We start from the raw sequence: 10,772 nt of genomic DNA, 5'->3' as shown, positions 1-10,772 counted from the left end.
TGTGTGTTCCATGAACATACATAAAACTAGCTAGCAAATATGGAAGCAGGTGATATTTCTCCTTGAGTTAGACTGAGTTTTCTTTACACAATAATCTTCCACTTCCACCATCCATTTTTCTGCACATGGCACAATTGTATTTGTTCTTACTCTGGAATAAAGCTTCACTAGGTATACATACTACACTTTCTTTCTCAGTTCATCTTGGTTAGAGTGAACAGTGCTGCAATAAGCCTGCATACGCAGCATCTCTGCTGTGCAGCACCTCTGCTGTGCAGCATCTCTGCTGTGCGCTGCTTCGGATGCTTTGGCTTGCCATTTATCTGAACACTTCCCGAGATGGAGTGAGTCACTCCTATTTGCTCCCTATCTGGTGCATTTGTTCACAACCTCCATGCCACCTACTATGAATTTGCCCTTTCCTTTATTTACATAAAACACTTTTCTTTTATAGATGGTTTTATCTGTCTATGACATTTTTATTGAAACACATATTTGGGGAACTCTCTTTGTTAGGGTTTCTATTACTGTGATGAGGCACCATGGCCAGGTAAATCTTATAAAAGAAAACATCTAATTGGAGGCTGGCTTACAGTTTCAGAGGTCCAGTCCATTATCAGCACAGCGGGAAGCATGGCAGTATGCAGGCAGACATGGTGCTAGAGGAGGTGAGAGTTGATCTGCAGGCAGCAGAACAGGATGATGTTACTGGGCATGGCCTGAATGTCTATGAGACTTCAAAGGCCTCCCTTAATTGTGCCACTCACTCCCTATGGCCAAGCATTCAGACACATAAGTCTATAGGGGCCCACCACAGGGAGGAGCAAACTAATATTGTTTTCGTGTCAGTTCTGTGGGAGTGGTGTGATGGTGCTTCCATAGTTCAATAAGCTTTCCTTGTTCCCTCCTGCATTCTCTTACTTAAGAAGCCATTAGTATCAGTAGTGGCACTATGTCTATAATCCGATCATTTTGCAAGTGGAAGCTTGATCAGAGGTACGGTAAGCCTTAATTTTAAAGTGAGTTCAATGCCAGCGGTGATACCTGAGACATTATATCAGCATGCAAACAAACAGAAGACATGATTTTGCCGTTATTACAACCAGTCTCTTACCATTAATACACAGGCCACCTTTAGTATTTATATCCCATGCCACCTGGTTTTAGATACACAGAAAGACACATGGGATCTTTAGCCCTGAATCAATGTCAAGAGTATGTTTGAAAAATAAATGCTATAAGATAAAAGAAAAAAAAATTCAGTCGATACCAGTATGGAAAAGAAAAGCTGTTGCTAAATAAACAAGCATATGTCCATCAATACGAAGTACCTGGGAGAGAACTTTAAACAACGCACATTTATTCTCAGAGTTAGCATAACTGTGTCACACTGCTAACTATACTAATTGCCTTCTATCTTCCCACAGTCTTTAGGAGAGAAACAGGAAAATGAAAAGGATGTTTTAAGAGGAAGTTCGAGCAGTGCTCAGTATTTGTTGCTTGGTTCCTTAGCTCGTGCCTGTTTGCACTGAAATGCAGTATTTCTGTGAATTTTTAATGTTTTAATCGAACATTTTAAATATTTTGAAATTTAATATTTGCTTAGGATCTGTGCTGTTTAGGATTGTGTGCCTCATTGCAAGGCAAGGCCAAGAAGTAAAGGGGCATATCAAATATAGCAAATGTAGCATAAATGTGACCAAGACTGAGAGCTGACTTACGATCAGTTAGTCTCTACTTTGCTAAGCATGCACCAGTTGTCTAGTGAGGAAATTATGTTTGTTGTAAAATTATATGAAGTGGCTGTTTGCCGTGTTTACAACTTTTCAGAATTTCATTTTGTAGTATATCCCTAAGGTCTATTGTTTATGTGTTCCTTCAGTTGATCTGACACTGAAATACCTTGCTAATTTTTATTTCTTTGTCTGTTTGCTTTTACTTTTTTTTTGTTGTTGTTGTTGCCTTTCCCATTATTTGGGAGTATTTATTCATTTTATCACAAAAAGGCTATTTTGTTGAGACTGAAACTATTTTTCCAAAAGTAGAATAATACAGCCTACCAAGACTACTTTAATACCAGTTAAAATAGTAAGTCTGTCCAAATTCCACGTGACAACCCATTAGTTTTGTTTTTTTTTTTAATGTGCCTAGAATGAATAAAATCTAGAACAAATGTTTTTAAAAGACAGATTCTCTCTATTTTTCTTCACATGTAGAAGATTATTTTAAGGCCCCTTTGGGTTTCATCTCATGGTGTTTAACCCTGAAGTTTTAATTGTTAATCCTAGTCCATGCCAGAAAACTTGGAATTGGAGCACAGGTTAAACTTAACATTTTACTGCGAGCCTACAGCACACAGAGGTAGGATGAGGGTCAGCTAAGCCTCTCCTCGGCACAGGAAGAGCCTCAGAGTCAGGACTTTACCCAGCCAAGCCCTGAACTGGAAGTGAGGGAACCTCCGAAGGTCTCAGGGGCCATTCACACCTTTCTTTTCCTTCCTTAGGTGTTGAAGTGGGTGGAAGAAGCCGTGCAGGCCTCCAAGGTTCACCTCTTATCCACCGATCATTTGGAGCATGCTGTAAATACTTGGAAAATTCCTTTTGATCCCAGCCTCAAAGAAGTTACTGTGTCCCTGAGTGGCCCGTCTCCCGTGATTGAAATTCGCAATCCTTTCGGTGAGATGAATCAAATACTGATTATTAAATATGAAGAACAGGGAAGGGCACTTTTTGCACACTTAATTCAGCTTTATGAATAAGTTCAAAGCATTCATATGTGACTCTAGATGTTTGGAACAAGAATGTTATTAGTCGTGAGTGTTTTTGAATTAACACGAGAATGAACACGTTAAATTTTCTCATATTTAAACAAATTATATTAATGAAATGTATTGTATTTACACGGAAAAATATCTAACATAACACACGTTATTATATAACACATTATATAATAATGTCCTAAATATCATTATTTCAGTATTGGAGATTGAACTCAGTTTCTGATACATGCTTATCTAGTGCCTTACCCCTGAGCGATGCCTTTTGGTCAATACTTTAATTTGTATATGTTTTATAGTAATTTATTCTGTAAAATTTGCCATCTGTTAATTTTTTGAATGAATCACTAAAACGACTATTTCTAAATTAACTTTCTAAAATAAAATAACTTTCTTAATTTTCACTGTCATTTTCTAGAGAGGTTTAATTTTAAAAAAAAGTAAAAGTTTCATAAAGTCGAATTTAATGGGCAAGGGAGATGGCTTGGTGAGTAATGTGCATGCCATAAAAGCACAGGGGCTTGAGTCTAAATACTTAGGACTTTCATAATAAGCAAGTACACATAATAAGATGGTAACACACGTCTGCAAACACAGTACTCTCACGGCAAGATGGGAGGCAGACAGGAGAGCACCTGGAAGCCAGGTTGTTGGCATAAGCAGCTGTGGCGAATACTATGAGAGACCCTACATCAAAACATCAAGGTAAAAGGCCAGAGCTGACACCTGAAGTGGCCTTTGAACTCCACTCCTGTGCTTGTGTTCATATGCAGACACAGGCACAGATGTTACCCACACATACACATGCACACGCAAATAGGTAGACAGACAGACAGACAGACAGACAAATCAGATTTAGACTGGCACTAAATTTCAGGTTGCTACATTCTCAGTAGGTGAATGAATGTTTTAACTTCCTTTTTCCTCACTTGCATTTTATTACAAGATGTCCAAGATTCTGGAAAATGATGAAACTCACACTGCAAGGCAAATCTGAGAATAAAGGAATCTCATCTTTCCTTATCTTTCCTCATATTTGAATTAAGCGCACCTGCTGGTTCTGATGAAGTAGTTTCATATATACTATGGTTTTGGTGTCTGCTGTACTTTGTTATTTATAAAGGGAAAGGGGTCGCTATATTCTTTATTTGCACCATTAGATGCAGACAATTCCTGTAAGTGTGTGAACTAACTCCTGCAAGCATATGAGATGTTGCTCAGAGCCAGCATCCACACTGGCCAAACACTGACATTTACAAAGGAAGAGAAACCTCCTTTCCAAGACTTGCGGAGCATTGGACTCTGTGCATTTGTCTGCTGCAGCCACATTCCTCTCACTGGAGGAACGCCAATGCTACTCCAAAAAGCTGGACTCATTGAATCATGTTTCTACTGCCTAAAGACCCTCTGGGCACACGGTGGTGCTCAATCTTTTGATTATTTAAAATGTGTACCTGAGCAGAGAGGCCACAGAGAGGCCAGAGCTGATAACCTGGGGCTCAGTTCCATCTTGTTTGTTTTTCTCCTTAGATTAGAGCTAGTAGTTAACTATCCAGCAGATAGGATCTGGTACCTTTCATTTTGTTACAGCACCATACTGTACTTATCCTTTGATCACGAGCCTTCTTCTGCACCCAGTAGAAAACTGGTTATGAGGCCTTGCACTTTGTGCAGAGGTTAGCTCAGGATACTCACCTTAGAAGCATCTACACTGACCTCCAGAGAGATCTGTGTTCTGGATTTGCCTCTACGCAGACAAACTGCCTCTAATGACTGCATGTAACATCTTAGTAACATGACAACTGTTTTTTAGGCTGGTTTTAGAGGTGAAGTGACAGCTGATTGATTGCTATTCTCATGTTACTGTCAAACACATAAGAAAGGGGTCCTGTTACTTCATTAGTAGTGCCTAGAAGCCCACAATTAACTATATTTTAGATGTGAATAACAATATTTGTGAATAACAAATATCTGTTAAATAATATACACATATACTTTTAATTTCTGTTATTGAAAATCCAATCATATTCTGAGGCTTTTGCATGTTAAAATAGCTGATCACTTTAACTGGGAGAGAAATTATGATTTCTACCTCTGTTTTGTCTTTCAGGGAAGCTGATAAAAAAGGGATTTGGCCTGAATGAGCTGTTAAATATCCATAACTCTGCCAAAGTGGTGAATGTCAAAGAGCCCGAAGCTGGCATGTGGACAGTGAAGGTACTGTGTGATTTCACAGTCTGTTTGTTATTTCATTTTTAAGTTGGCATGCTTTAGAAAGCATATAAAATAGCCTATTTATATATTCTTGCCATCACGGAGAAGACCTTTAATGAAAGCACATGCATGGGAGGTCTTGAACACTTAAGCTGTGCGTAGTGTTGCCGTGATGATCATGGACATCAGTGATGTTCTGGAACAAGGGGTGTAAATTCTTGGGCAGTTTTCCTATCGTCAAAGCTGTAGACTGATGGCACCATCCATTTCTTACTTTCAAAATCAGCAGATGTAGTGCCAGTGGAGAACAATAGCTAGGGCTGTGGGCTCTGGGTGGAACAGCGTGGGGCCGAGCAGCACCTACAGGCTGGACTGCTTGGGGGCTGAACTTCTCTATTTCTTGCTCTCATACCTTCTCATGTGACTGTGGAAGCTCTTTACACTGTAGAGCGGGGCTGAGAAGTAAGCACGTATATATATGAAATAGCGCAAGGCAAGGTGTCAAGTGCTGTTGGCTTCTGTTATTTGTTAGAGGAACAATCATCATTTTCTTTAATAAAAATAGCACTTGTTTTCTTGAATTATCTTAATATATATATACACACACATGTAATATATATGTATATATATGTGTGTGTATATATATATATGGAATAAAGAATGTAACATACAATCAAAATTCAGAATACCATAAATCATAGGTATGACATTGTTGTTGATTATGTGTGTAACTGGCTGCGGTGGGCAGTTGGAGAGATTGCCAGTGTTTCACAGACTTTTCATTTTGCTCTGGCCTTCTTCCAGCTCAAGCGTCTGTGTTTTTATGTGTGAGAGGGTTTTCCCTGAGAACAGGAAAAGATTGTTCTGCTGAAGATTTTAACACCACTTGGGAGCAGCTTTCAGACCATTAAGGCATAAACTCTAAATGCTCACCCCAGGAGCGGGCTTAACAAAGTGTGCTTCATTCCGGTGCTACCCTGCATTGTTTCCCCACTACCCAGCAGTGCCCTTAGAGGATCCCAAGAAACCTTTTGCTCCAGAATCCCTGTGATGCCACCTGCAACAGGGCTTTTCTCTTTCATTACCTCAGGTTCCCAACAAAATAAATCGACTTCGTGGGTCCAGCATTCAAATTACAGGACTCTTGTGACTCCACATGCATGTGGGATGGTCCACCACAGACGTTCTCTGGATTTTCCATGCCAGGCAGACTTGAATTTTCAAAGGATATGTATATTGATCTTCTCACTTTAAGGAACTAGAGTTTGCACTATGATTCCCCTCAAGTGCCAGAATCTCTGTCTGTCTATCTATCTATCTGTCTGTCTATCTATCTATCTATCTATCTATCTCTATCTATCTATCTATCTGTCTGTCTATCTATCTGTCTATCTATCTATCTATCTATCATCTATCTGTCTATCTATCTATCTATCTATCTATCTATCTATCTATCTATCATCTATCTATCTATCTATCTACCTATCTATCTACCTATCCATCCATCTATCTATCTATCTATCTATCTATCTATCTATCTATCTATCTATCTGTCTGTCTGTCTGTCTGTCTGTCTGTCTGTCTGTCTGTCTATCTATCTATCTATCTATCTATCTTTATTATCAGAGTTCTAAGCCCTGCAGGGATACTACAGAGGGTAGAATAGATTTGGGGTGCAGACGATCTTGAGGGTGTAGGGACAAAAAAAGAATATAAATGCAACCTGGCAGTTTCTTAATGAATGGATCATAAATGGTCACAACTCTTTTATTAACTATGTTCCATGCACACAGTAGGTGTGCAGTATATACTGGATACTTTGATGGGAAAAATGAAGTATTTTTCTACTCTGGCATTTTGACTTAGCATGACTAAAATCGATGTGATATGTGCTGAGTCTGTTTTGTTTTGTTTTGTTTGTTTTGTTTTTGAACCACAGTAGGAAGGGCTATGAAAGTCAAGGCTCTTAATCCCTCAAATGATTTAAGCGTGACTAAGCCATCAGCTCCCTAAGTCGTCAGTCAGGTATCCTGTTGTTCCTTTCTGGATCCTAACAATAGAATATCCAACAATGGATTGTTGGCCATAAGAACTATGCAAGCGATGCCCCTTTATTAGTAGTCTATGGGGCATTTGAACTTTCTTCCAGGTGACTTGGATTGCTACCAGCGACTTTTCCTCTAGCAAACCTCTTGCCTGGAGGAGTGGTAGGTCGCAGCGGCAGTTTATCTTGTGCTTGACATGTCTACTTAGACAGTCATCAGTTCCCAATGTTTACTTTCGGCCATGTTTCACACTATCTGCTTAGTGTGCTCTAAGTGTATTTAATTGGAAGAGAAGAGTTCCAAAGGTTAGTCTGTGAGCAAGGAGAGTGAGAAGAAGATGGCGAGGCAATAGAATCCCTGTTTGGACAAGTGTCTAAGCGCAGTGTCCTGTAATTAAGAGAGCTAAAGAAAGAACAGTATCCATTTTTACATTGCACAAAATTCACTGTATTTCTCACCAAAGAACCTCTGCTTCTGACCAACACAATTCTTAGTTTGCAGTTAATGGTAACGATAATTAAACATGATATAAGCATCAAAGTGCAATTTACAGAGAATAAACTTATTTTGTTCTATATGAAGTATGAAAAGAATCCATCAGCATGATACAAAATAAATGGAGTTATGTCTACTGACATAAATAATGCTACTGACATTGGGTCTCCCTTTTAGCCAGCTGGTGAATGACAAATGTTCTCCATGTGTGCTTTCTCAACAAGATAGCTAAGAATGAGATAGAGCACCCTGCATGCTATCTCCTTTGCTCTGGGCTATCTGAAAAAAATGTCTACCATATCAGATGAATTAATAATGACTTTTTAAATGTTTCCAGTAACACTTCAGTGCAAGTATGAAAAACAGTCTTTTTTTATGACCATAAGATATTTAAAGATCATGTGATTTGGCTTCACCCACTCTTCTGATTATCTTGTATCACTTACATTTACACTCTAGACAAATTTAATTATTTAAGTTTAAGCTGGTCCCATTATCCTCTCCTTTGGCCCAAGCTTTTGTTTTGTGTTGAAGATAGGGTCTCACTGTATAGCTCTGGCTATCCTGGAACTCACTATGTAGACTAGGCTGACCTTGAACTCACAGAGATCTTCCTACTTCCTGAATGTCTCTCATAATTCAACTCAAATGGCAACACTTTGATCAAGTCTTGTCAAAGATAGCCTAAAATATCACCTTTTCCTCTGGTTGACTATGCCTCTCTTAGATTCATTTTTCTCTTTTATCATATATTTTTGTAGAGATTATTTTCTCTCTTGTTATTGTTGCTAGAGTTTTATCACCAGAGAGGCCAAAGTGCACAAACAAGAACTGTGTAAATATTTATGAGTAAAAATTAATGTTTCCTCTGATGGTGTCTAAGAAGGTAGCAGATTTCTTTAGCCTACAAGCTTGTGAATTGGGATGGGAGACTTTAATGTGTCCATGACTTAAATCCTCCTGGAGTGGCTTGCTCTTTTCTCTTGGGCTTTATCTTGCCAACACTTTACTGTGATATTTTGGGGCACTTTGTCACACAAACAACGAGTCAACTTATTTCTTTAATCATATAAATGATACAAATGTTTTAACTTGCCTCTGATGTAGGTAAAACATACAGAACAGAAGTAACTGAAAATAACACAAAATTTTTATTAAAAACAGGAGAGAATGCTGTTTTATGCCCCCAAGTTTCCATTTATATGGAAACTACAAATTCTGGATCTCATTTCTGAGAAGCAATATGAATTTTCCATTCACACAGCTGTAGCTAATATATAGCTACATAGAATATAAGTCTATTACCACTGAAACTCCCCGGGCCAAGTTTTGTCTCCTTCTACTTAAGGGAAACTCCCTGTGATGATATTAAATAATAGATTTCGGTAATAGAAAATGTTTCTATTAGCCTAGGATTATCAGTGTAATCCTTTGTAATTTAACACATCCCCTGGGATACATTTCCATTAAGTAAATTTATGTAAACTACCCCTAGATAATCCCCTAAGAACAGAAGAGACTATTCCGTATCACATGACTATATTGAGATTCTAAGACTGGAAGAAAAATTTTGGTTTAGATGGTTATATTAATTTTCAGTGCATACTAATACATGTTCTAGAGGTTAATATGGTTGCCTAAAAAAGATATGCATAATGACAATACCAGTTCAGAAATCCCTGCACCTAGATGAAGAATGATAGGTGATTAATGGTTGATGAGAAAGGGGAACTCTGTCTTGTCCAGGGACAAGCTCCCCAATAGGGAGGTGAATTGTAAACACATATACAAATGGACTCAACAGGATAGAGGTGTATCTATATACACACACACACACACATACACACAAATACACACACACATACTCATACTCCTATATGTACATATGCACACATATATAATGACAATAATTAAAGAGCTGATGAATTTGAGGTGTAAGGGGACATTGGAGAGTTGGAGGAGGAGAGGGGGGAATTGAAAAGATACTTGCTCATGAAATTATCTAAAACAGTGTTTTAAATGGCAAGGTACTTTACTGCCTAGCATTGTAATATTTGGAAATTTTATTGAAGTTCAGTGTCTGTGTGCCTTAACTATTCATGATTTCATTATCAGTCAAATAATCTTTTTTAAATTTTGCTAACATCAAAGAAGCCACTATGCAAACAAACTTTGTTAATGCTTTCTATGTGTTTATCTGTATATTTACATAAAATTTACAAAGAAGGAAATATTACTGTATCAAAATTAAATGTATTGTGATTACAAGAGTATATGTATTAAGTTTTGAAAGGTTTTATGAAAAGAGTACATTTTGTAAACCACAGTATAGTCTCCTGTCATAAAGCATGCTTAAGAGTCATTAGTAAATCACTCTCAAATCTACAAAGGACCACACAAGAGAGTTCTCCAGGCATCCTCAATTGTGACCTATGAATGTCTGTAGACAACTCTACTTATAGCATTAATTTAGTGTTTAGGGCGATGGAACATTTTATCACAGACTTTTCCTAGAAAACATTCCAGTTATTTTGGTCTTTTAATATCAAAGTGTTAACTACATGGAATGTTCTTATTTAAAAAGAAATTTATTCACTTTAGCAGAGATAAATTTGAGTGGATATAAATATATAGTGCATGTGTGTGTGTGTGTGCATGCGCACGTGTGTGTTTAAATCGAGTTTATCCTATGTTTAAAGAACATTTCTTTCCTTGCTTCATCCAAAGAGGCATGACCAATAGAATAAGACATAAAGTGAGCTTGCATTATTATATGTTTATGGCTGTCACAATGCCTGTATCTCAGAAATTCTCAAGGAACCAATAAAAATAATCATATTCTTTTAATTTGGAAGGAATGTCTCATTTAAGAGCAAATATTTAAATATATATATATATATATATATATATATATATATATATATATACCTTGCTGATTATATTGAATGCCATCAAGTTGGCATCTAGAAATTAGCGTGTTGTGTGTATTAATCTACATATTTGAAAAATCCAAAAATACAGAGCTTCCTTCTTCCAGAGCAAGGTTTATCAATACCTCTGACTCTCCTAACAAAAAGGATCATTAAAAATCTACTATAGCTACCACGAATTTGGAGAATAATAGCTTCTATGCCTTAGAGTTCAAGGCTACCTAGAAATTGTTATCCTAAGCTCCTATCTGTGGAGTTGAAAAAGAGCATTGTCTATTGAGTGACATCTTTGTGTGTAATGGGTGTTCCATG

At 37.5% G+C, this 10,772-nt stretch overlaps 1 protein-coding gene across 1 annotated transcript in view; it reads left to right on the top strand.

Moving 5' to 3' along the window:
* Hmcn1 (hemicentin 1) overlaps window positions 1-10,772 on the top strand; it is a 418,463-nt gene that overhangs the window by 166,418 nt on the left and 241,273 nt on the right. The window contains exons 5-6 of the mRNA XM_021197369.1: window positions 2,504-2,675; window positions 4,887-4,993. Of these exons, the coding sequence (XP_021053028.1) occupies window positions 2,504-2,675; window positions 4,887-4,993 (279 nt within the window). The remainder of the gene's footprint in view (window positions 1-2,503; window positions 2,676-4,886; window positions 4,994-10,772) is intronic.

The sequence above is a fragment of the Mus pahari genome, chromosome 5 (genome assembly GCF_900095145.1).
Source record: "Mus pahari chromosome 5, PAHARI_EIJ_v1.1, whole genome shotgun sequence".
NCBI lineage: Eukaryota > Metazoa > Chordata > Mammalia > Rodentia > Muridae > Mus > Mus pahari.
The sequence above is the reverse complement of the archived record's forward strand: the minus strand, read 5'-3'. Positions and strand labels throughout refer to the sequence as shown.